General features: G+C 42.5%; 2 protein-coding genes across 5 annotated transcripts in view; one reads left to right on the top strand and one right to left on the bottom strand.

The window, feature by feature from the left end:
- The window catches only part of STOX1 (storkhead box 1), a 52,650-nt gene extending 27,901 nt beyond the window's left edge, over positions 1–24,749 (top strand). For 2 of the 4 annotated variants that reach the window (XM_059052675.2, XM_067025514.1), the window contains exons 2-4: positions 17,451–17,603; positions 19,211–21,569; positions 24,133–24,749. In XM_059052675.2, coding sequence (XP_058908658.1) covers positions 17,451–17,603; positions 19,211–21,569; positions 24,133–24,280 — 2,660 coding nt within the window. In that variant the 3' untranslated portion in view covers positions 24,281–24,749. Of the gene's footprint in view, positions 1–4,230; positions 4,251–17,450; positions 17,604–19,210; positions 21,570–24,132 lie in introns of those variants that run through there. The other 2 variants (XM_067025515.1, XM_059052678.2) reach the window with 2 other exon arrangements.
- TYSND1 (trypsin like peroxisomal matrix peptidase 1) overlaps positions 1–26,817 on the bottom strand; it is a 1,185,869-nt gene that overhangs the window by 99,679 nt on the left and 1,059,373 nt on the right. The gene's annotated exons all lie outside the window — the stretch shown is intronic.

Genomic DNA, 26,817 nt, shown 5'->3' with positions numbered 1-26,817 from the left:
GATATGCAACTGGTTGTGTCAATTGAAAACAAGCAGTGTTGAGAGGGGAGCTACTTGTTGGATTGGGGAGATTCACAGTTTACTTTCAGATGGTGTAACTGAATAGGGACTTCACCCAGAAATCTTTTGGCATTATAAGACTTGATTTAAGGTGAAAGGAAGGAATTGGATGATAGATAAAGCTGTGAGAAAGGATGAGCTTATCAGATTAAATAACAGCAAATTACTGAATGTGACAGCAATATTTGGGGAATATTATATTTGGAGTAATATTTATGGTTAGACCGAATATCTTCATTAATAAAATGAGCTCCCTGAACATGAAACTGAGAAAATAAATAAATAAAGTTTTCCCTTCCCTTACTTTTTTTTCCCCTTCCATTGTTACAAAATCAGTGTGTCTCATTACACACTGGTTTCACAGGTTTCTTCCATCCTCCTCCTCTCTCACCCAGACCTTTTCTCCAGGAGGGTGGGTGCAAGAGAGGCAGAAAGCGTCCTCACAGAACGTTTTCACACAATTCTAACAGACTTAATTATTAAATCTAAATCTCCTAAGACCCTTTTCAGGCAAGCTGATCTGGGGTTATTGTTAGGGGACAGAGAGGAAGATACATTATGTCCAGAAGAATGGTCTGGGCAGAGTTTTGAATTAAAAAATTTTTTTGAAATCGATCTATACGGCCCCTGCCCTTAGAGAGAGGGTCAGCCCTCCCTGGTGAACGCCGCATTGAAGAGGCAAGCTGCCTTACTGAGGTGTAAGGTGAAAGGTGAGTCAGACCAGCAGCTGATTGGTAGTGACCTCTGCCCAAACCAGAAAAGGCACAAATCACCCTGACAGCAAAAATCAGAAAGACTGAACCCAAAAAGCCAACAGCAGTGAGATCTTCCCAAGGGGGTGGATGGGCCGCATTTCTTGTGATTTGACCTTCCTCGTCTTGCAGCTTCCCTAGGAGTCCCACCAGGAAAGAGTCAGGCTTTCCTGATCCTCAGTGACCTCTTCAGAGGACAGGCCTTTGCACAGGCTTCTGTGTGCTGTGCAGACAGGTCCACCAGCATTCATGGTCCATTTCCACAGCTCACAGCCCCACAAGAGGGTGTCTTTCAACAGTTTCAGAGTCTGAGTCCTGCTCATGGAGCAGGGAAGACCACACTTGTTTTCAGCTTAGCAGAGCTTGAAACCACACAGGCTTCATTCAGTGAGCCTGGCCAAGGCAATTGAGGGAAACCTTGTGAATCCATGATTCCCTCTGACGCCTCCCCAAACCAACAGCTTTTCCTTGCTTGGGGCGGCAGAGGGGATAGCTGCCCCTTTCTTGTACAAAGCTAAAACGCTGCTTGGCTAGCAGGGCTTTTCTTGCAAGGACTTTTCTTTAAAGCTCCTTTCACCTGTCAGTCACAGAGTTGACCCACGACTTCATGATACACAAATGGGTGATCTGATTTCCGCAAGAGCTCATGAGTAAGCTTAAAAGCTTAAAAGCCCCATCAGGGGCTTCCCTGGTGGCGCAGTGGTTGAGAATCTGCCTGCTAATGCAGGGGACATGGGTTCGAGCCCTGGTCTGGGAGGATCCCACATGCCGCGGAGCAACTAGGCCCGTGAGCCACAGCCACTGAGCCTGCGCGTCTGGAGCCTGTGCTCCGCAACAAGAGAGGCCACAACAGTGAGAGGCCCACGCACCACGATGAAGAGTGGCCCCCGCTTGCCACAACTAGAGAAAGCCCTCGCATAGAAATGAAGACCCAACACAGCAAAAATAAATAAATTAATTAATAAACTCCTACCCCCAACATCTTGTTTAAAAAAAAAAAAAGCCACTTTTCAAAAAGGCATGTATCTAGGAACCATTAAGTGTACCTTAATCTGGAAACTGTCTCCCTTCTCCTACTCTCTTGGCATACCACCTTTCCTAAAGCAAACATCGTAGCCAAAATCCAGTACAGGCACTTGTTCTGCCTGCCATACCTAGAGTCCATTAAGATTTCAGACCTCCAATTTGATGGTAAAAAGCCAGCAGCCTTCTCCTCATTGCCAGAACCTCTGGGTTAAGAGGCATCTGTTTCAGCTACAGGTGGCAAAAAACAAGGGAATCCCATTAACACTTCTTTTTGCATCTTTCTCTGATCCAGAGGAGATGATCCCTTTCAGGCACTTATGACAAGCATATAACATCCAGATCAATTTCTGCCATACATTCAGATGCAGCAGCACAGAAACCAATGCAAAGCCATTTTTAAGCTCTTTTTTCCCCACTGCAAAGTTTTGCACAAACCCCTAGCCGTTAAAGTCAGCATTTATAGGGATAAAAGTCACAGCTGCAGGGAGAAGCTGTTTCCTCACAGCTAGTGGGGAATGCAGAAGGGAGGCAGACTGCAGGCTGCAGGGTGGCATTTTATTTATTTATTTATTTGGCTGCATTGGGTCTTAGTTATGGCATGCAGGCTCTTTGTTGCGGTGCGTGGGCTTCTCTCTAGTGCATGGGCTCTCTAGTTGTGGCGCACGGGCTTAGTTGCTTCGTGGCATGTGGGATCTTAGTTCCCCGACCAGGGCTTGAACCCATGACCCCTGCATTGGAAGGCAGATTCTTAACCACTGGACCACCAGGGAAGTCCCAGGGTGGCATTTTAGAACAGTGCTCTTCTTTTGCCCCTTTGTCCTATGTGAGAAGGCTCCAGGACTTTTCTGCTCACTCACCGAGGTTTCTCTCTGTATTCCTCAGTATCTCCATTCATCCCGTGTCCCCTCCCCACATGGCTACATGGTGCTGATATCCAATAGAGCTCTCAATATTCCAGTCCCCTATCCACTCCCATTTCCCCCTGTGTAAAGGGACTCATGTAGTACCTCTGCAACAGGAAGATCAGCTGGGGTAGAAAAGGAGCTAAGGATCAGAGGGGAGCAGAGAAGTGTCTTCCAGATAGCAATCCAGACTCTGTCCCTGCAGTACTGGGCAGCTTAGCTGTGTGGTCCTCCTAGACTTGCTCTGGCTGTGGAGCTAATTACCTCCCTCCTTTCCCCTGTGGGAGAGAGCAGCCTAAGCTTCTCTTGTCCCACCTAGAGTCCACCTAGGCTAACAAACTTCCTAATCCGTTCAACAGACCTGCTTCTGGTTCCCATGGATCTTCTTCACATCCTGCTAACCAGCCTCAGGGCTCTCATCTGTCTCTCCCAGTAAACCATGAGACACACAGGATCCCATCATCCTTGCTACCAGAATTGTTGGGCCTTTACTACTCATCTTTATTAATTTCATTCTCAATGCACATAGATATTCTAGATCAGACAGGTTAGTTATTATTTATGCATTAATTTAAAAATAATAATGTTGGGCTTCCCTGGTGGCGCAGTGGTTGAGAATCCACCTGCCAATGCAGGGGACACGGGTTCGTGCCCCGGTCCGGGAGGATCCCACATGCTGTGGAGCGGCTGGGCCCGTAAGCCATGGCCACTGAGCCTGCGCGCCCGGAGCCTGTGCTCCATAACGGGAGAGGCCACAACAGTGAGAGGCCCGCGTACTGCAACAACAAAAAATAATAATAATGTTATGTAAGTAATTATAACTGCATCAGTACCCCTTGCCCCAGTGCTTACCTGGGCCATGCGATGAAAGCCAGATGGAAAAATCTCCAGCAGGGATGTCAGACACTCCATAGGTGAGGAGTGGAGAAAAGTGAATTTTCTTTACTTATGTGCAGGAGAAAGAGGCACCCGCTTCCTTCTCTCCCAGAAAGAGGGAGAAAAACCTTTGTTGCATGGAGACAGGATGGAGGGATCCTGGGTTCTTCCTGTAACCTTCTGGAGTATAAATACGTCTCTGCAGGAGCCAGAACAACCCTGGTGACTCCAGTTTTTATGACTTAGAGCGGACTCCAAGGTCTTGGGCCTCATTTTCCCTTGAATTGTAAACACACCATCAGAGTTAGGTAATTCTCTCTAGAGTCATCTCACTGTACAGTTGTAAGTTAACTTTGCTGCGGATCCCAAGTTTTCAGCATCCTTTATCCAGAAAGCCCCAACTCTTCAGAGATTCAGCTTCTCGTGCTAACAGTTTGCTCCCCTGGACCACGTTGGGAGCAGGACGGATGCACCACTCCCAAGACCCAGCGGTTTGTGCTGCTCCAGGCAATTCCACAAGAACTGGCTTTGCTCTCCTGCCGCCTTGTGAGCTTCCGCACCATGCCTTGGGCTGCCAGGCTAAAGCGGGAGGCGGCTGCGAGAAAGGGAGGAGGCAGCTTGGGCAAGAGGGTCGGTGAGTGAACAGGCGTTGTGGAAACCTTTCGCATGTGGGTTAGTGGGAGTACTTTGTGTGCAGCGCTCGGGAGAGAGGATATTTCTTGAGTAAACAGAGAACGTCAGTGTTAGATTCCTAAAAAGGAAGATGAGGGGGCTGGGGGAGCAGTAAGCTAGGAAGCACGTGTATTTAAAAGTTATGTTGATAAAAGCCACTTCCTCTGGAGAGAGGAGGGAGGAAGAATCTGTTCTTTCCCGAGGCTGGGGAGGGAGGGGCTGGCCTGATGCCAGGAGCTACAAATAACCATCTCCCAGGACCCCTCCCTCTCCCAGGGGCCCAGGGGGACCCGGGCTCGAGGTGGCATGTGCTACTTTTGGTAACTGGCTGAGCTCTGGCTCCCTCCTGTCCCCCTCCTACCCTCAGTCTCCTCCCCACTCTGATCAGAAAGCCCGAAGAGTCCAGAGGTCCTGAAAGTTGCCAGGAGCCTCCTGATTGGAGGACCAGTGAGGTCCTGGATCCCTGGCCGAGGGGTTGCGGAGGGGTGGGGCTTCCGGGGCTGGGGGCCGGGCACACACACACACAAATAAATAAATAAAATAAAAAATAAAAGATACGGTGGAGCCCCTTTTTTGGGCTGAGACCCAAGAGAGCGAGGAAGAGAGATCGTGTGCATTTGTCCTGCTTGGGGTTAGGGGGCCGTGTCTGTATGGAAGGCAAAGTGGGGGGGTCAGGTAACCTCTGCAGATGGACCCTAGCGGCTTCTGCCTGGACAGCCTCACCACACGATGTGCACGAGGCCACACTCTCTCCCAGAACGTAATCTGAGAAACCGTCTGGCTGCCTTGGGTCAAAGGTGCAGTAAATGGATGGCTTAGTGAGAACTAGGTGGTCAGCTCCTAGAAGCAGTGACCAGATGACCCTCACATGTAAAGACCATAGTGAACAAGACCTACAGCCTCTTTTAAGATTTCTCAGGGTGGTGACCTTTACACATTTCATTCCTAAGGCAATGACCTTGTAGAAATATGCTAAAGTCCCGCTGAAATGCAGTCACATCCGCCCAGATGTAAGATGAAGCTTTCTCTGCTGAAGAAAAGGAAATTCACAATCTTAAAATCAAAAAGTTTATGTCTTTTAAAGTTTCTAACAGCCTGGAAGTGCTTCTTAGTAAAATACATTTATGTGAGTTGTATCCCCGGAGTGGCTTTTATCTTTTAAAAATTAGTATTTCAGGGGTCCAAAAGATAGTCTGTAGTCAACTTGAAAGCAGGTGGAGCATAGCAGACAGTCTGGGAGAAGTGAAAGAGAGTGTTGATGCAGAAGCTCAATGATGCTTTCCAGATTTGGTGGGAGAGAGGGTGGCTGACCCAGGCAGAGCAGCCTGCTGGGGGGCCTGGCGAAGCACCTGTGGACACTGATAAGCCTCCCTGGATTCTGGGCAGATCCTGTTCATTTTTCTGAGTCACCCAACCCTCACCTCCTTCAGTAGGAGAGGAGCAGGTAAGGCTGTGATGTTTGTGATGCTTTTTTGTAAAGTGTGTGTTGGGGGATAAAAGGTAGCATTGTGTGTGTTTATCTCATGTTGCAAAGTAGAGCCCTGTCCCAGCTCCCTTCACACCACAGAACCCAGTCCTCTTTGGAGCGGGAGGCCTCTGCTGAGTTTAATCCACCACCACGCAGACCCAGCCGCAGAGACCTGGGACCTGGGTGGGTCCAGGCACTTTCAGGTCCGAAGACAAATGACAGGGATTACTCACCCCTCAAATATAAGTGGGGGTTATTCATTATTTGCCTCTTTAAATCTTGAGTTAATCTTACATTGATGTTAACGGTGATATTGACTTACTGGCTCTATTTCACAAGACTTCCTTTCAGGAGAGATTGAAAGGCATCCTGTTCTTAGGGCTATGACTGTAGATACCCATTTTGAGATCAAGCTGTAACAGCTGTGACAGTTCTTATCTTCCTCTCTGTGATTTCTGCATGCAATAAGGATATCCTTTCTCATCTAGAGGAGAGTGCCACTGTAACCTTTTTAGTACAGATTTCCCCAGTTAAAAATTAGCAAAACTAGCTAAAGCTTCTGCATCTCTTTCTTCTCACGGCATGTACCCGGCTTGACGTGATAAGGGAAAAGCAGCAGGGGCCCTGACACCTTTTCTGTAAATATCCATCAGTGTGACATTCTAGCTTCACAGCAGTTAAGCTGTTGAAATAAAAGCATCTGGCTGATATAAAATCCAGAAGCTTAATCAGGCCCTCGGCAAGACAAACATTTTGCACACAGCAGAAAATATGAGGAGGAGATGAATGTCTGTCTCAATACTTGACTGAGTATATTGGTTAGACATGTGTTGCAGATTATAGAAAACCCTCTAGAAATGGCATGAACAAATAAGGGGTAGATTTGCATCATTACAGGAAGTTTGGAGGTAGGCAACCCCCCGGGGGCCAGCACAGTCGCTCAGCAAGGCTGTCAGACACCAGGGCTCTTTCCTTCTTTCTGCTTTGACTTCCTTAGTGGGTGGTCTTTTGACATCATGCTTGTCACCTCGTGGTCACAAGGTGGCTGCAGTCTCTTCAGGATCCAGGCTGGAAGAAAGAGTCAAGAGTGAAAAGGTAAAATAGGAGGGAAGGGCCTTTTCTTCATGAGGCCTCTTTTCTGGCACTGGTAGCTGGCTGCCTGTATCTCGTTGACCACCATGATGATGTCACATGCCCACTAGTTTTAAGTGAGGCTGGGAAATTAAGTAATATGCTTTCCTGCCTCCGTACTAGAGGAAGGCAAAGAAAAAGATGACTGGGAATGTGGGTTGAATGTGCCAACCTACAATTTCTGCCACAGGGGGTCACAGTAAAGTACTGCTGAATGGAAGAAAACAGGGCTAGCAGTAGGCCTTACCTACATAAATTGTTTTCTCCCAGGTGGGGAGAAGGTCATGGTCAGGACTGGTGTCTGATCAAATAGGCTATGGAAGTTGGGAAAAGAAGTCAGGATTGACTAAGAAATCCATCCATGTGCAGAACTAGCGCCCTACAAGAAGCCCTCCAAGTACTAATAATGACATGGAACGAGGGACAATCAAGTTTAATATCCCTAATTTGGGAAGAGATGTTAAAGAGTGCTAATATCAGTAACACTGATGTGTGTCAAATCTTATTCCAGGTACTTATGGATGTTTTTCCACAATAACGTTTGAACCAAATACTGTTGTTTGTGTTGAACAGTCACTAGTGAATATCGAAGAAGGCACACAGTCAGTAAGTGGAAGTGGAGGGTTTGAGCCCAGGTCTGCCCGACCAATTCCAGGACTCTCTTTCTTATCCCATGCGGCCTTAGGTACCCCGAGGCCCCACAGGGACAAGTCTGGTTCCTCTTCCTTATGATGGTCGTGCCCAGGCATCCACGAACTTCTGAGTGGGACCAGGAATACTGAGTCCCATTCCTACCAATTATAGCCCTCATACTGGGTTATGATTGCCTCCAACCACTGCTTTTCCTCTAGAACGGGAGCCCGCCTGAGGGCGAGGACTGTGTCATGTTCACTGTTGTATCCCCACTAACTGGCATAGAGTAGGTGCTCAATAAATATTTGCTGGATAAGGAATGATTGAATGACTGTGCTATTACATATTACAATACCTGTATTACGAGTGCCTGATGCTACACTGTGGTAGCCACTCGTTAAATTTTTCTTAAGTGGTCCATGTAGGAAGGAGACTATCTCCAACTGACAGGATTAGAGAACAATTCATGGGAGAGTCAGCCAACATTGAGCCTGTCTTTGTGACAGGAGTTTGAAACACTGAGGTGCCGGGGAAGAGTGCTTTAGGTGGAAGAAGTGGGGACAAGGTTGTAGAGATGGGAAAGTGCAGACTCCTCAGGGAGAGGCCAATCTGAATGGAGAGAAGTCACAGTTGAAAGGTAATAATAGGTATCAGAGAAAAGGGATTGTTGCCAAATATGATTGGGAAACATTGGGTTAAATAAGCTAGGTTTTCTGTTACAATTCTCAGAGCCTTTAACAATGCTTCTGTGACTCCAAGCCTCGTTTCTCAAACATTTGGCCTTTGGGGCCCTTTTCTTGCAGAGCATTTCATGGAATGAGTTTTCCACAGAACATATTTTGGGAAATGTTGATCTAGTTCAGCTCCACATTTATAGACAAGGAGACTGAGACCGGGAGAAGAGAGGTGGCTTATTCAGAGCCACATAGCAGAACTTGGATTAGAACCCGGATCAGATTACTTGACCTCCAGTATCATGCTCATTTGTGTGTGTTTATAAAGGACAGCTTCTTCCTTACAGGGAACTTTTATTTGTCTGTTATTCAAACAACAACCTTGGTGCCAAAATTTCCCCCAGTTTTGTACAGTGGTATTTTATATTCATCACCATGATGCTGAGCAGAGATGAGAGCTGTTGTCATTGCCTGTGCAGCCTCCAGAATCTTGGGAAGAAGGTTCGTCTTAAATCAGCCCCATGTTTGCCTGGAGGGCAAAGAAAAGATGCTTTTTCAGATATCCACATCCGAATCCCTGGAACCTATGAACATGTTACCTAATATGGCAAAAGGGACTTTGCAGATGTAATTAGGTTATGGACTTTAGGGAGATTATCCTGGATTATATGGGTAGGCCCAATCTAATCACATGGGCCCTTAAAAGCAGAGAACTTTCTCTGGCTGGAAGCAGAATCAAAGCAACAGAAGTGCAAGTCAGAGAGAAATGAAGTATGAAAAAGACTCCATGCTGTCTTGAAGATGAAGGGGGCAACATTACAAGAAATGCTGGTGGGTTTAAGTTGCTGAGAGAGGCGCCATCAAAGGAACAGGGACCCCAGCCCTCAGTCCTACAACCATAAGCAACTGAATTCTGCCAAAAACATGAATAAGCATGGAAGCAGATTCTCCCCTCCAATCAGAGCCTAGGCCCTGAGTCCCGGAGCAGAGGAACCAGTGGAGCCCATCAGACTTCTGACTTCTAGGCTGTGAGATAATAAATTTGTGTTGTTTTAAGCCGCTTGTTTATTTTGACAGTCTTAGAAAACTAACACACCTGAGTAAAGTCATTAACATATCCAAAGTGGAAGCTGTGAAGGGGAATAGAGGTTAGGAAGGGGCACCACTGGGCTGAGGGCTTTGGGGCTGTGTGTGAATTAGTTTTTAGCATTTTTTAAAAAGATGATTTGGTTTGAGTCATTCACATCCTTCCCTCCCAGCCAGGCATCTCTGTATCTCTATGGGGAAAGGCTGCTGGAGGCTCAAAGGGCTCCCTGATAGGGCCAACTACATGTCTTTTCAAGCATATCTATGTGCTGTGACAACCAGATTCTGAGGTCTCCTTCATAAATGGCCCAAGACCTTTGTAACTCAACTGCTGGCCAATTTTAGTGGATATATCACTTGAAATAAAGGGGCCTTTCGTTTACTAATCCTGACAGGTTGAAGTGCTGTTATTAAAGATAGCACTAAGGGCTCCTGCTGGTGAACAGCCAGCCTTCTCTGGGAAGCCTGTAGCTTTTCAACAGAGGGCATTTCTCAGAAGGGGAGCCATTTGTCTGGGGCTCCAAAATAAACATCACCATGCTGGAGAAGGAATTTCAGCTTCCATGGTAGATAGCCCGACTGCCCTTAGATCTACAGCGAGTTTCTGAGTCTTGGTACTCTTTTGTTTCTAAATGTGGAGGAAAATGTTTGCATTCTTTTATTTTACTAAAATAGAAGGGAGACATGGAGAGGGGCTTGGCTTTGCTGGCCTGAAACCTTTCTTTTTGTTCCCATTTTGTTTGATTTTCTGAACCTACTTAAGGTTTTAACACAACAGATCTAATTATTTAAAGTCATGGAAATTTTTGCACAGCATCTAATCTCGGATGAGACACATTGTTACAGAGTACTTTTCATTTTTTAAAAGCTCAGGATTAATTTTAATGTTAAAGAAATTTGGAAATTCTGTACTGGATAAAAGTGCAGTTTAAAATCAGGGAAGCTTCTTGGATTACTTAGGACAAAACATCCTTTTTTATTAAACTTGACTGTATCTGCAGGCTGTTTTATTCATGCTCTATTGTCATCTCTAAAGCGCGTAGAAGATGCTTTTCCCACAGTGTGATTCAATACAGGCGCCCAAAAAGATGCTCTCAGATTTCGTGTGTCTGGGTAATTAGCTGAGTTTGAGCGGCTCAGTTAAACCGTTTGAAGGTCAATAATGCATGAATTTCTGGCAGACTGCCTAGAAGAGTCCATAGACACACTCGTATAGGGACCAAACATGTTTATTTTGTCTTTTAAATATGAAATAATGTTAGGATTAGTTTTGCCTAGAATTTAATTTTATGGCAGATTCATGTTTTAGTGTGACACAGAATAGTTCTGATGTGAATCCTTCCCAAATTTCCAAAGAAATATTTCCTCTCTTTTGCATATTTGGTAGCACAGTTTCTTATGGACCTTAAAATCAAATTCAAGCACCCCAAATTAAGATGTCAGAGTTTAGATTCCATGAGGAGGCCTTCTTGGAATTTGTTTAGGTGCCTTAATTAAAAGCATAAGATAAATGTAAATACTGCATGGTAGTTAATTTTTTCCCCCTAAAGATAAAGTGTTTATGGAAAACTAATTTTGTCCCTAAAATTTAACTAGAGCATTCAGATATCAAAATAAACACATTCAATTTTGATAAAGATGCTTTTACTTCAGAGAATTTTTTTCAGTGAACAATGCAAATGCAGGTTTGGGACCAGCAGCTTGTATCTTGATTTTGGTTCTGCCTTTCTCACTTGGAAAGTGCAAAGTTTAGGCTTGTTTTAACTTTATTAAAACTTCCAACTGATTATCTGTAACTGGCAGATTTAGGACTCCTGTGTCCCTGGTTGAAGACTTCTCTAGTACCATAGCTCCTGGGGAGGGTTTGCTTGTTCCACTCCAGCTGCCTTATCTGGGTCTAGTGAAAGGCAATCTTGCTGTGTCCATATTTGTCATGAATGTACCTCTTGCTATTTTTACACTGGGGCATGAGTACTCATGCCTCATGAGTTGTCCAGGAAATAGCTCTTTCAGCCACTTCTCTTTGCTGTTAGAAAACAGCCAGGATAGGGTATTCTAGAGGCCTTCAACCTGAGGCATATGGCGGAGGCCTTTGTGTCCTGACATAAAGAAACCACCTCCTTTTCCTCAGAATTTTGATGAGGTTTTTGATTGCAGCGGATTATTGCTGAGCTATTGTCACCAACTCCGGGAACAAGCCACACTCCCAGGGTTCTGCTCCTACTGGCCAGGGGCCTTCTAGACTACTGTCATTAGACCCCAGGGAGCAGGAATTGATTGCCTGGGGTTATATGAATTTATGTCCATCACACAGGAAGCTGATTCTAGTCACAGTTTTAGGATCCCAAGCCATGAGGAGCCTGCTCCAGACTTTACTGGATGTCATCTGCTTTCGATAGTTGACAGCTCAATATTTTCATTTTATCTACATGCTACATACATTTAATTTGCCTTGCATTTTTTTCTTCCCTAAAAAAGTGGACTTTTAAAGAATAATTGTCTTAAAACTCATATAATTTGCCTCATTATTATAACTTGGAAAATTTTTAAAAATTTATATACCAACTAAATCCTTTGGGAATACAACGAGGTAGCAATAAAAATGTCCTTTGCAGAAAAGGTAGCATTAAATGTAGCAGGTGCTAATCTGTATGGTTCTACTTTGTTGGTTATTTTTTGTGAAACCAGCCTTTGGGCTAAACACTTCTCCCATTTCCGCGGCACCCAAGAGTACAAGACTGTGTAAACAGAGAGAACATTGTTGTGAACTGTTTACTCTGGCCCATAGGCTCTCTTAGCCTTCTGATCCCTGCTCCAGCTCAAGGGTCAGAGGTCCACAGCAGGCCTGGACTTAGGGTGCCTTCAGTTACTCTGAGGTAGTTGAGGATAAAGCCAAAGGGCTGGCCTTCCTTTATTGTGAAATCTAATTACATTTATAAGAGGGGTCTTCTACACAGGAAGTTAATTTTTGGTCAAAAACTCTGTAAGAGTCATTGCATTCCAGAAACCCAAGTGCAAGAGTAAGTGAAGCAAACTATGGCTGCAGCTGGAAAATGATTCCTGCATCTGTCACAAATGTTCCTGTGTCAGGGTTCACTCTGCTTTCCTGCACAAAAAACTCTTGATGATTTATGCACCTGAAGACGTATCTTAGCAACGGCTGTGAAGGAAATGTACTGAGAAACTTTCTCTAGCCTTTGTCTAGAGGGAGCTCCAAAGCAGAGATTACATGCTATTTAACGTGTTCTCTACAAGGCAGTTGACATATAATTGTATTAGTTTTAAAAAGAAAAAGGCAGGGACTTCCCTGGTGGCGCAGTGGTTATGAATCCGCCTAACAATGCAGGAGACACGGGTTTGAGCCCTGGTCCGGGAAGATCCCACATGCCGCGGAGCAACTAAGCCCGTGTGCCACAGCTACTGAGCCTGCTACTAAGCTTAAGGATTGAACTAGAAAATGGGCTGTTTTAGGTCTGACCCAAAGGCATAGTGGAGACCCCTTACTGGACCCTAGTACAGCTTCCTTGTTTCATTTGCACAGAAATGGGCAGCCACTGGCAGGGGGCACAGCAGGGACATCAGACATGTACTGACTTTCTAGCCACTCATCTCTTTATTTTAATGTCTCTGGTCCTCCCCCCTGCACTGCACACCAATCTCAAAGTTCAAAGTGACTGGGTATAGGCCAGGGATGCAGTGAAGCTTGAGTGTGTATTGTGTGGTTGAACAAATCCTTTTTAGGTTTTGCTCTCTACTTCTCTAATACCCTAGCCTTTATCTTTCTAGGAGAGAAGAACTCTTCCCTCCTTTTTGAATTAAGGACTTCTAAATCCATATGAAGTGGGGCAGGTAATCAATTTAAGATCACATACAAGAAAAAAGTCACTTAGACTGTCTTGGAAGATGGGGAAGAGAGTTATATAAGTTTGTTATAAATTAAGCACATAGAGTTATGTTTAAGAAGCATAAAAATATGTGAAATTGTACTTTAATTCTGTATTTTGTCAGGTTGAGGAGGGAGATGAAAGAGAAGAAAGTAAATCTCAGATGCCGAGGGTAAAAAGAAAAGTAAAGAGAGAATGAAGATAGGGAGAAAGGCTTATTACCCTTAGCTCAGAGGTGGAGTTTCTAGGAGGATTTTGAGTTTTAGGTCAGTTAACGTTCCTCTTGGACATTAAGTTTCATAGCATCATCTCTTATCACCGCCCTTTGAAATGCTAATTGATTAGTCATTCATGCTAGTTTCTCAGAATGCTGTAGGTATCTTAGCATCACTCAATGGGACAGCAGCAATCAGGCCAAGAGGAGATCCTTCCCTTGGCTGACAAAGCTGACAGCAATTCTGCCATGTGTTGTGACCATCCAAGGTCAAAAATGCCCCAGCCTGCCAAATAGAGAAGCTTAAGTAAACTAGGAAACAGACCAATGTGATCTTTAATAGCAAACTGCTTATCAGTTTCCTGATGGCAGTCCTTTATCTTTCATGCAGATACAAGAAGTACTGTGAGCCACTTACCAGCTTTGGCTAAAACCCTTTTTACCCCTGGCCAGTCCTCATCACCTTCCTTCCTCCTTAACAACCAGTGCAATGTATTGGTTTCTTCACTGTCACTGGAGAGTCAAATACAGGGTATAGCCAAGTTTTCTAAATTCTTTGGCTTGCCTCTGTCTGCAGTTGACTCCCAAGCAGCCCCAGGACCATATATATTTGTTCACTGGTTAGCTACTTTAACACTGCTGTCATTAACACCCTAACGTCTCCAAAGAGCAGTCCTCAGAACTGCAACATGAACATCACCTGGGAGGTTGTTAGAAATGCAGAATCATGGGCTCATTTTCAGATCTTCTGAGTCAGAATCTACATACTACCACAATCGCCTGGTGATTCTCACATGCACATTAAAGTTTTAGCCCTGCTGGCCTCCCTGACTCCCATCTTTTTGATTCCAGATTGCTTCATCTGCCAGAAACCACACTTAAGTGGCCTTGAGACTCAGGGCTCCTTCATAATCTTTGTGTTCATTTAAAAATTTCCTAGGGTACTCTAAGAATGACCCCTCAAACTCCCTTTCTACTCTTCACCTCCTCATTCCCATTTTTTTCTCCTCCCATTGCTATTTTCTTTCTCTCTGTCTAACTTTACAAAGATCAGATGACTTTGCTGTGCTAATATTTTTTTCCTTCTATGCCTCAATATATTTCTGGTCTTTTGCCACCCTCTGTTTTCTCAAGTTTCAGATGAAGTAATATCCTTCTCATTTCTAACGATAGTTCTTTTACCAGTGCCTTTTATTTATTTTTTAATTAATTAATTAATTTTTGGCTGAGTTGGGTCTTCCTTGCTGCACTTGGGCTTTCTCTAGTTGTGGCAAGCGGAGCAGGGGCTACTCTTCGTTGCAGTGCACGGGCTTCCCATTGCGGTGGCTTCTCTTGTTGCGGAGCACGGGCTCTAGGCACGCGGGCTCAGTAGTTGTGGCGCACAGGCTTAGTTGCTCTGCGGCATGTGGGATCTTCCTGGCCCAGGGCTCGAACCTGTGTCCCCTGCATTGGCAGGCAGATTCTTAACCACTGTGCCACAAGGGAAGTCCCTACCTGTTCCTTTTATACACTTTCCTTTTCCCTTCCTTTAGGATCTTGCTGTCTTACTGGTCTTCCTTCTCACAGAATCATTTCTATCATCTCCACTAAACACTTCCTTTTTGTATCCAAATGTACAAACATGTTCTTTTAAGAGAATCACAACATACACATTCACATTCACTTGATTCTACTTTTTTCTGGTTTGTGTTCTGTTTCTCCTCTTTCACAATCAGATTTTTCCAACAAATGGTCTAGAACCATGGTTTACAATTGGGGCAATTTTGACCCCCAACCCTTTCCTTTCAGGGACATTTGGCAGTATCTGGAGACATTTTTGCTTGCTGCAACTGTGGGAGATGTTCCTAGCATCTGGATGCCAAGAATGCTACTGAACATCATGCAGTGCACAAGACAGCCCTCACAACAAATAATTCTCTGCCTATGGTGACCAACCATCCCGGTTTGCCTTCAACTTTCTGGTTATAGCACTGAAAATCCTGTGTCCCAGGAAACCCCTCATTCTTGGGCATACTGGGATGGTTGGTCACCCTATATCTGGCCCCAAACGTCAAAAGTGCCAAAGATGACAAATCCTGCTCTAGAAGGAAGACCCATAAACTTCACTTTTTTTCTCACCAACTCCCTTCCCTTCAATCTGACTTTTTTTTTTTTTTTTTTTGACTGCACACCACGTGGCTTGTGGGATCTTAGTTCCCCGACCAGGGATTGAACCCACACCCTCGGCAGTGAAAGCACAGAGTCCTAACCACTGGACTGCCAGGGAATTCCCCAATCTGATATTTAATTTCTGTTCCTTCCCATGAAAACAGTTCTCTTGAAAGTCACCAATGGTCACCTTGTTCCAGTCAAGTAATCCAATTGCCTCTTCTCCTCCCCTCAACCTTTTTGATCTCTTTCAAGCATTTGACACTGTTAATTTGCTCTTCATTTTTAAAAATATTTTTTATTATTTATTTGGCTGTGCTGGCTCCTAGTTGTGGCATGTGGGATCTTCGTTGCAGCGTGTGGGGTCTTTCGTTGTAGCATGCAAACTCTTAGTTGAGACATGTGTGTGGGATCTAGTTCCCTGACCAGGGATCGAACCTGGGCCCCCTGCATTGGGGCCACAGAGTCTTAACTACTGGACCACCAGGGAAATCCCTGCTATTCATTTTGAAGTCTTTTTTCCTCATAATCTTGCTTCTCTCCCTCCTACCCTCATTGCCGTGCCTTCTCTCTTTTGTGGGTTCCTATTTCTGCTACATCTTAAACGTAGGTAGTCTCTCAGTTAAGTGTTCCTTGGCTCTCTTCTTTACTCTTCTAATAAAAGAATTAATTTCACTCCTTATCTTTTTTAATTGTTTGGCTGTGCTGCGCAGCTTGTGATCTTAGTTCTCCAACCAGGGATTTTTTTTTTTTTTTCCCCCGGTACGCGGGCCTCTCACTGTTGTGGCCTTTCCCATTGCGGAGCACAGGCTCCGGACACGCAGGCTCAGCAGCCATGGCTCACGGAACCAGCCGCTCCGCGGTGGCATGTGGTATCTTCCCGGACCGGGGCACGAACCCGTGTCCCCTGCATCGGCAGGTGGACGCTCAACCACTGCACCACCAGGGAAGCCCTCCAACCAGGGATTGAACCTGGGCCCTCGGCAGTGAGAGCATGGAGCCCTAACCACTGGACTACCAGGGAATTACCTAATTTCACTCCTTATCTTCAGCTCTCATCTTTATTGGTTGATTCCCAAATCACTTTCCTGAGTCCTAGTCCTTCATTTCCAATTAATTGAGGAGTTCCCTTGGATACCCAGCAGAATCTAAAACTCAACCTGATTAATGTCAGGTTAAGAAGAACAATTTTATATGTTGGCAAAGAGGAAAGATAATACAGTCTAGCTTCCATTTCCAGTCTCATCTTCTATTTTGGTCTGATATAACCCTTAAACTCTACCCAACCAGGATAACTCTCTCCACGCTCTTATATATCTTGTGATTCCCTCCTTCCATGATTTTGTTCCATGTATTCTTGAAAACTGGAAATCACTTCTGCCTTTTCCTTCTTCAGATCTTCCTAATCATTTCAATCAGGAAAGTGTGGAATGACAAAAATACTGGATTAGGAGTCAGAAGACCTATTTCTGTCACTTTACTTTCTTTTAGGATTGGGACAATTACTTGAACTTTCTATGGCTATATATATGTTAAATAAAGAAATAATAATCCTATCTGTGCCTATCTCAGGTAGCTAATATGAAAAAATGCTTTGAAAGATGTGAATTGCCATGTAAGTATTGTCTGACTTGAACTCCAATAGCACTTTGAGCCTTTCATATAGAAACTTATTATCTCTTGCTTATAAAGTAGTGACAAATATTAGACTTCTTAAAAGTAGAGCTCATAAACTAAGCCTTTTTCTTCTGTAGTTTCTATCATTGTGCATATAATGTTAACAGATTGAGTAAAGACTGATGAAAGAAAAGCAATTCCACCTGATGTTCAGTCTTTATAACTATTCTTGATTCACTAATTCCAAATATTTTATACTATATCAAATTTATCACCCTTTTTTTTTTCTTTCAAATCTCCAATTTAGGTGATGTCTTTCCAGTGCAAATGAATCCAATAGCTCAATCTCAGTTTATACCTTTGGCTGAAGTTCTTTGCTGTGCTGTATCTGATATGAATGCCGCTCAGATTGTAGTAACACAGGAATCAATACTGGAACATTTGGTGAAACATTACCCAGGTAGAGTAACAAGCTTTTCTCTGTTAGTTCATTGTATGTGTTTGGTTTCTATTTATAAATCATCTTAAACACATAAACTGGGCAATATCTAATTTTTTTTCTATTATAGAATCTTGTATTAGAGCCCCAATGGAAAAAGATCTGCATCAGCAAGTTTATGAGTATTTCTTTTATTTTCCAGATGAACTTTTTCAAAAATAATGTTTATGGTAATAATTAAGTCAGACTCTGTAGAAAAGAGTACAAATGAAAAAATGAAGATTCAATTTCTCCCCGCCTCCTTTTTTTTTTCTGACCGTGCCCCTTGGCATGTGGGATCTTAGCTCCCCAATGAAGGATTAAACCCGTGCCCCCTGCAGTGGAAGCCCCCATGCAGTGGAAGCCCCCATGCAGTGGAAGCGTGCAAGTCTTAACCACTGGACCACCAGGGAAGTCCCTGCCTCCTATTCTTAAATTGCCACTTCCCAGAGGTGACATCTTCTATTGTTTATAGTTTCTCATGGACACGTTCATAAGTTGTATTTGAATATATGTATCCTTTTTAAATAAGTTGGATCATTCTATACATTCTCTCTGCACCTTTCCTTTTTTTAACTTAAAGACATGTTTTTGAGATCTTTCCGCATAAGCATATATTGATCTATTTCATTCTTTTCATAGCTGCATGATATCCCAGTGCATGAATGTAGAAGAGTATTTTTTATTTTTCCCATTATAAGATATGCTTATTGTAGAAAAATCCAGAAAATATAGAAAAGTAATCACTTATAGTACCACTACTCAAAGGAAACCAATATTAACATATTGATGTATTTTCTTTCAGTGTTACACATTTTTAACATTGTTTTCATAATATGAATATAATTTTGAACCCTGCTATTCAGAAAGGGAATTTCTTTTTAAATTGTTACCTTCTCAGTTTGAAAAAAACCACCATAATCCAGATATTAGGTAGTTTGCCCTCACCCAAGCGCAGAATGATTTTCATTTTCTCTTTAGATTCTTACTAAGGTTTAAGCTATGAGACTGTGGTTTTCAAAAACTTCCATGTTTGCTCTCAAGAAGGCTTTCCTGGGCTTCCCTGGTGGCGCAGTGGTTGAGAGTCCGCCTGCCGATGCAGGGGACACGCGTTCATGCCCTGGTCCGGGAAGATCCCACGTGCCGCGGAGCGGCTGGGCCCGTGAGCCATGGCCGCTGAGCCTGTGCGTCCGGAGCCTGTGCTCTGCAACGGGAGAGGCCACAGTAGTGAGAAGCCCGTGTACCGCAAAAAAAAAAAAAAAAAAAAAGAAGGCTTTCCTTAGTCAAAATTTAAATTTATAATGAGGTTGTATAACTTGGTGTTTGTGTTTGAGTGAACAGATTTTTTTCTTTGCTTAACAGGTAACCTAGCCATATGTCTTTGTGTAGATGAAATTATATTCCTATTATTCAATTGAATTATGATTATTGTTAATGTTTCTTTGACATTTTAATTATATATATTAATTGTGTTACAATTAGCTCTGGGTTCATCAAGCAAGTGTGTGGTCATTTCTGAGTTACTGATTTCACTCATTAAAATGTTTCTTATTCAGAACGTATCAGTGTAAAGTGCTTATTTGTTTTAGGCATTGCAGTTCCATCTCAAGATATTCTGTATACCACTCTGGGAACTCTCATTAAAGAAAGGAAGATTTATCACACTGGAGAAGGATACTTCATAGTTACTCCTCAGACTTACTTCATTACAAATACAACCCCCCAAGAAAATAAGAGAGTCCTATCAGATGAAAGTCCCCGGATGCCAACTTCCATTACATACCTGGTGAACATGGAAAACTGTGCAGACTTAGCCAAAGTAAATGCGGCCTCCATATCCCATTGTCATTCTTGCCGGTGTTTCCATGACGTGTGCACTCAGTATATACAGGAACCACCAGCTGCTGCAGAAGTGACTAGAAAATGCCGGAAAGGTCTTGGGGAATCCAAACCTTTGGTACAGAATTGCACAGTTTCAATGTCTGAGGAGAATCATGTCTGTGACAGCGCCAAACCTTTACCATTCACAAAAGACAGAGAAAAAGCCAAGAAATTTGGCTTTAGCCTCTTCTGGCGCAGTATATCCAGAAAGGAGAAGTCCAGAGCAGAGCACAGCAGTTTCTCTGCCCAGTTCCCACCAGAAGAATGGCCCGTCCGAGATGAAGATAACTTGGACAATATCCCTCGAGACATTGAACATGAGATAATCAAACGAATTAATCCCATTTTGACTGTTGACAACTTAATCAAACATACTGTCATAATGCAAAAATACGAAGAACAGAAAAAATGTAATAGCCAGGGCACTTCCACTTATATGCTGACACTCAGGCATAAGTATCCTTCAAAAGTGGGGGTTAAGAAGAGTCAGGGCCGGTCTGTAAAGCCTCGAAGGCGGGGCCATTCACATAGAGATAGAGACAAAGCCAGGAGTCAGGGAAGTGGGCCTCAGCCAGGAAGCATTAGACTGGAGAAACACCCCAAGCTCCCTGCTACACAGCCCACCCCCGGAATTAAAAGCCCAAATGAAGTAGAACTTCAGAAACCACTTGGTGAGAATCCATCAGTGCTAGGTTCCCATTTGATTTACAAAAAGCGAATCAGTAATCCTTTCCAGGGTTTCTCTCACCGAAGGAGCCCAATAACCAAAGAGCACAATATCCAGAAGATCAGTGATCCTAAACCCAGTCAGATTGGACCAAAGGGAAAGCCTTTCCGAAGGTCAAGGTCTCTGGATTCCTCAAGAATCTTTGAGAGTGAAGCCAGACAGTCATACAGTGAACAATGTAATGATAAACTGAGAGCAGAATCCATTTATGTGAATCGCTCTACTGTCAAACCTATCAGTGATGACTTTAGAGATTACCTCTTCAATTACTCTCAATGTGGTGTTTTGCAAAATGATAGTAAATGCTGTTCCTTCAGGAAAAGCACGTTGAGATGTGATGTGTATGGTGGAGAAAATGAGGCAATCCCTGAAGTCTCGAGGAAAAGTTACTCTCATTTTGACACATTAGAAGAGACAAAAGAAACACAGCATGTCCTGCCATCACGAGGTCCCTCTTCTTTAGACCAAGCGTCCTCTGCTTGTAGATTAGTTGATGAAACAATGCACCAGTTCCAAAATCTTGGTCTTTTGGATTACCCAGTTGATGCAAACCATTTGAGACAACCTGAGAGACAAGAAAGAGACTCAGAGGAAACTCTGATGAGAAAGGCGTTTATCCAGGAAGCAGAGACTGTGAGTCTAGAAAATGAAGGACTTTCTGATGATGACCAGGCCTTGTATCAGAATGAAGCAGATGATGAGGATGGGGCCTGCAGTTCATTGTATCTAGATGAGGATGACTTTTCTGAGAATGACGATTTAATTCAAATGCTGCCTGGCCACATTCAATTTTCCTTTCCAGGGGGAAACAAGTGGAATCATTTAGGAAAACAAAAGGTGACCGAAAGGTCTCTAACTGAGTACAATAGCAACATACAGAGGTTTGAGCCTCTGGTACTTAAAGGAAATGAACATTACAAACCCACTGGGTTGCTTACTAATCCCAGTGAAGGCCAAAAACCTAATCTCTCTGCTGAAAACTGTGTCCTCAATTTAGGGATCCAGTCTGGTTTTGACTGTGAAAAGGAACCCAGTGTAGCTAAATGTGTACAGGCCTCAGCACCTGCTGATGGAAGTATATTTGATTGCTACAGCACAAGGAAAGCTGCTTCGGAGGCTGAAACCCTACAAGACCCTGTTGGTGACACAGGAAAGAAACCAGCCACCTGGAGTCCGAGTGCTCAGAATCAGGAAATGAGAAAACAGTTCACACACAAGTTAGAACTGTTCAACGCTTCGCATATGCCAGTGTTGGCTCAGGACGTCCAACCTGAACATAGTCACTTGGAAGGAACAGAAAATCAGAGCATGGCAGGAGACAGTGGAATAGATTCTCCACGGTAAGTGCACATAAAAGCGATCGGCCACTATCCCACAGGAATTATTAAAATCAAGGGCATATTGAGTTACCTTGTGGGAGACTCCTGAATAAATTTTTTATAATGATACAAGTCTACCAGCCTTTACTGAATAAACTGTATGAAGTTACAATGAAATCTCTTATATAATAGGATAGAGTTCATTTTTAATGTGAACCAAGATTTGACTGTTCCACTACTACTAAATCTTGAATTATTTCTAAAAGTAGGCAGGGACTACCATAAACCAAGCACTTCCTGAACTGAAGGTTGGAAAGTTTTCACTTATATTCCTGGTTCTTCACGGGTTGAGATAGAGATGTGGCTACTTTCCACTAATATTTTCCATGCCAGTTTGTTTAAATAACATTGTTCAGAATATAAAAGTAATTTGGTCATACTAGAACATTTAAGAAGTACTGAAAAGTAGTTTTTTAAAAACATCTATAATCACCCTACCATCTAGATATTTTTAAAAATCCTATTACATTTGGTGTATTTATAATACTTTGGTCTGAACATATTGAATCTATATATTTTGTCTATTGAGCTCATACTGTAGTTACTATTTTGCATGTTGCTTTTTTCAATAGAATATAATGAACATTGCCCCATGTTATTAAATAGTTTTCTAAAAAGTCATCTTAAAATTTGGCATATATCTTCATTAGTTTTTTTATTATATAAAATTATTGTGTACCTCTTTTTTAAACAGTAATATAGAAATGTAAAAAGTAAAACTGGTAGTCTGCATTCCCTAGCCTTTTCCATTCGTATGCCATAGAAGTGACCTGAATATTGTTAACAGTTTGGCATATATTCTTTCAGACTTTTTCCCTTGCATTTATAAATATAATTATTATCTAACAACAGAGCATACAGAGCTGTGGCTTTCTTTTTCACCTAACTTATCATGGATATCCTGCAATCAGTACATATATATCCTGCTTTTTCGGAGGGCACTGTGGTGTGCAGCTTGCAGGATCTTTGATCCCTGGCCAGGGATTGAACCTGAGTCCTCAGCAGTGAAAGCTCAAGAGTCCTAACCACTGGACCACCAGGGAATTCCCTCCAGCTCATTTTTTTTTTTTTTTTTTTTTTCTGTGCCACACAGCATGCACATGGGATCTTAGTTCCCTGACCAGGGATCGAACCCATGCCCCCTGAAGTGGAAGCGTGGAGTCTTAATTACTGGACTGCCAAGGAAGTCCCTCATTTTTAAAAATGGCTGCTTAGTATTCCATTATGTGGACCCTGTTATTTACATAACCATTATTTTCCTTCCTTTGACATTTAGATTATTCCCAGTTTTTTTTTCTATAATAAATCAATCTGCAGTGAATTGTTATTACTAAATGTTTATAGACATTCTTAATTATTTATAACTTAGGCTAAATTCCTGGAAGTCTGCATTTTTTTAAACACATCTACTTTATTGGGGAACAAGATTTTTTTGCCTGAAACAATAGTTTAATCCATATTAAGTCATTGAAGTATCAAAACATGTTGTCTTTGAGGTAAACAACAGTGTAAACCAATAAGCCATGGGTTCCCTTTTTTTCCTCTCTGGCCAAATCAAAACCAAAACCAAAACCAAACCCAAAACAGATAAGAGAAATTGGCATGAATTGAGAATTTAAATTTGAGAAATCTTGAGAAATTTAATTTTTAAAAATCACTTATAATGTGCTTTTCTTGAAAGATTTATAACTATAATCATTAAAGACATTTATAGGAAAAGGGAGGGGAGATAACATTTGGACATCAACTATGTGCCATAATTGGATTAGGATTAGGGAGACAGAGATGAACAAGATGTTGTTGCTACCTATAGGAAGCTTACAATTTAGCTTAGTTTAGTTGAGGAGACCAACAAACAATAAACAAATTGAACTCAACAACAAAGCATAGACTCTTAATTCCACATCTCTTTGGCAGTTATGAAGAGTGATGGGCTGTGTGGAAAGATTTATGGAGGACACATTTTTGAGACATCTCTTGATGTAATGGACAGGTGAGGGAGAGGAGGCAAGGTGGGAGAAGGGGAATGTCAAAAACAAAATGCCCAACCAGTAATGTGAGTTGCCTGAAGCAAGACAGATGTGTTGGATAAGGGACTAACATCGCTTACCGCTCCTAGGAAAGGAACGCTGGTCAATACGAAAAATATTATAGTTGACTTTTCCTTTCCATATGCTTACTCAAAAAAATTATACAAGAAGATATTGGTCATTTTAGTTGTATAGAGGAATTTTTCATGGAGCTTATTGTTTCTGCCTAGAATATACTTGATATTGGATCTGAGAACAGATGTTCAGAGAATATGAACTTCTTAGAAAGCAGCTGTCAAATAATTGAGTTGCTATTGGGAATCCTTTAAAATGTAAAGAGCCCTTTAGATTTTTAAAGGTTAACTTATTTGATAAGTTAGTTCCCGTTAGTAAATGTACTGCTTCAAAGTAACGGTGAATGAAGGTATTATGCTTTGGTTAGAAATCCAGGCCCTTTTTGAAGGCAATAATTCTGTTATTTTTAATATCTTTAGGACACAGAGTCTGGCATCTAATAATTCAGTCATTTTGGATGGACTAAAACGAAGACAGAATTTTCTGCAGAATTTTGAAGGCACAAAGAGCAGTCAAACACTCACGTCCAATTCCTTACTACAACTAACTCCAGTCATAAATGTTTAATTCTTTTTTTTTAAGATTTTTTTTTTTCTATGTGGACCATTTTTAAAGTGTTTTATTGAATTTGTTACAACATTGCTTCTGTTGCATGTTTTGGTTTTTTGGCCTTGAGGCATGTGGGATCTTAGCTCCCTGAACAGGCATCTAACCCGTGCTCCCTGCATTGTAATGTGAAGTCTTAACCACTGGACCTCCAGGGAAGTCCCATAAATGTTTAATTCTTATTTTTCTTTTGGAAATTTTTTTTTGTAAAAATGCACAGCATTAATATAGAATGTTTTAGTCAGCTGAGTTTGTAAGAATTCTCTAAGGCCAAGCATATATGTTATTAACCTCATTACATATTTTGTTGTAGTTACTGTTTTTTTTTCCTTTTTTGACATTGGCTTTTTTAAAGCTTATTTTACTATAAATTTATTGGGAATATATGGATTGTTTACAATAAAAAACATGGAATCATTGGTCTTCTTCCAATTAAATGTAATTTAACTTGAATCATCAGATGGACATTCATTAGTTTCTCAAATACATAGGAAGTTAATTTACTACCCAGTAGTGAATTTTTGTACCCATATCAATACCAAGTTCTTACGGTAAGTGGATCTCACCAGATTTCAACACAGAACCCCAGAAAATAGTGTTTTAGGGTTGCATAGATACGTTGTTTTCAACTTAAGTCTTTTATCATCAGAAAGAATTTATATAGATGTGTTGGGTACTTTGCAACAAGAATTCCTTCTATCTAGTCATTGCTGCCAAGGATATCCTTTGTGAACAGCTGGAACATGAACAAATGTCTCCACACTAGGATTGAATGACAATGTCCAAAATACCCATGGCAGTACACATATGGCTCAACTGTTTGGTTCCTCCCCACGTTTGAGGCTCTCTCTATAAAATGGCTTTGAGAAGTCAGGATGTTCTCATATGGTGGAGATAGAAGGGAAGAAGAATGGTTGCAGGATGGCTGTGAGTGAAAGGGAGGTTCTGAATTAGAGATTTAGAGGAAAGATGGAAGATGGCTGATAGACAATTTTTCTACATTTGATCCACTTCTGTTCACGATAAGACCTCTGTAGCCTTGCCAGACTTTTTTCTGGCAGGTCTTTTCAGACCAAGTAGTGGAATGGTCAGTTCTCTTGGGTTTGGGGAACATGGAGCAGTCAAGAGTGGTTTCAGCATGTTGGGTAGATGCTAATGCTGATTTCTGGTTGAGGGGATGTTTCTACTAAGAGGTTTCTAAGGATTATCAAAGCCTTCGAGCCCAAGGATGATTGAATAGAGAGTGCCTCTTTCCAGCTCTCACCATCCAGATAACAGTGAAGGCCAGATGAAACTCAGCAGTGTGGAGAGCTGACTCCAGGCCCTGTGGGAATGCAGAGGAGGGGAGATCAGATGTGCTGCTCTGTTTCATTGTGGTTGCACCACTCACTTCAGTGAGTTTTCAGTGGCTCTGAGCAACCTGCGGTGGCATTCCAAGATTACCTGTGGTTACAGGGGGCAAAGTACCAAGAAGGGTAATCTGGAAAGAACAGCCTTGTGGGGGAGGCATTGGGTTAGGGGGTCTTACAGCTTGGAATCAGCATCAGTGAATGGAAGTTAGGAGAAAGAAATTTCAGCTCAATATGAAGAACTTCCTATTAGACAAAACTATCTGAAGATGAAATAGGTGGCTTTGTAAACAGATGAACTTCCTGCTATTTAGGACATTCAAGCAGAGGCTTGGTGATCCCTTGACGGGTATGTTGCAGAGGTATTTCCAGTACTTTTCTTAAAAGGATGACTGAATTAGATGATTTTGAAGATTCCTTCCAACTGTAAGGTTCTGTGCTTATAAAACTCAGTGAAGGGGCTTCCCTGGTGGTGCAGTGGTTGAGAATCCGCCTGCCGATGCAGGGGACACGGGTTCGTGCCCTGGTCTGGGAAGATCCCACATGCCACGGAGCGTCTGGGCCCGTCAGACATGGCCGCTGAGCCTGCGCGTCCGGAGCCTGTGCTCACACACACACACACAAAAAAACAAAAAACAAAACAGTGAAGGTTATATGTCAAATATATCCAATTCTAAAAAAAGAAAAAAAAAGATTGATTGAGGGGCCTGTGAAATATTGAACTCACTCAAGATTCCCAAGTTGCTTCCAGTTCTTCATTTCTGCACCTATCCCTACCAATCCTTGGAAAAAGGAGTACCAGCAACTCTTCTATCTTTGATCTTGGACCTGGACAATTTTCTTAATAGAGTAAGGAATCCAAAGTCTTTTGGGACTCTATCCACCTCAAGGGACCAATGAAATCCATCTAATTTTGCCACTAGGTGCATTATGACACTCTCTAAATGTATTAAATGAAGCCTATTATGAAACCAATAAACCTCCCTCTACAAAACAAAACACATGACCACAGGTATTAAAGATGAGTGTGCGTGTTATTAAATTGTTATTTGGGAGATTATTCTCTACAATGGGTGACTTGAATTTTTTCCCACTATTAATTTTTGTGTGTGGAAATTTTACTTATTCTCTTTCCCATTGCAGTCTGTT

The sequence above is a fragment of the Kogia breviceps genome, chromosome 2 (genome assembly GCF_026419965.1).
Source record: "Kogia breviceps isolate mKogBre1 chromosome 2, mKogBre1 haplotype 1, whole genome shotgun sequence".
Lineage (NCBI taxonomy): Eukaryota > Metazoa > Chordata > Mammalia > Artiodactyla > Physeteridae > Kogia > Kogia breviceps.
Note: the sequence above shows the minus strand (reverse complement) of the source record. Positions and strands in the feature narration are given on the sequence as shown.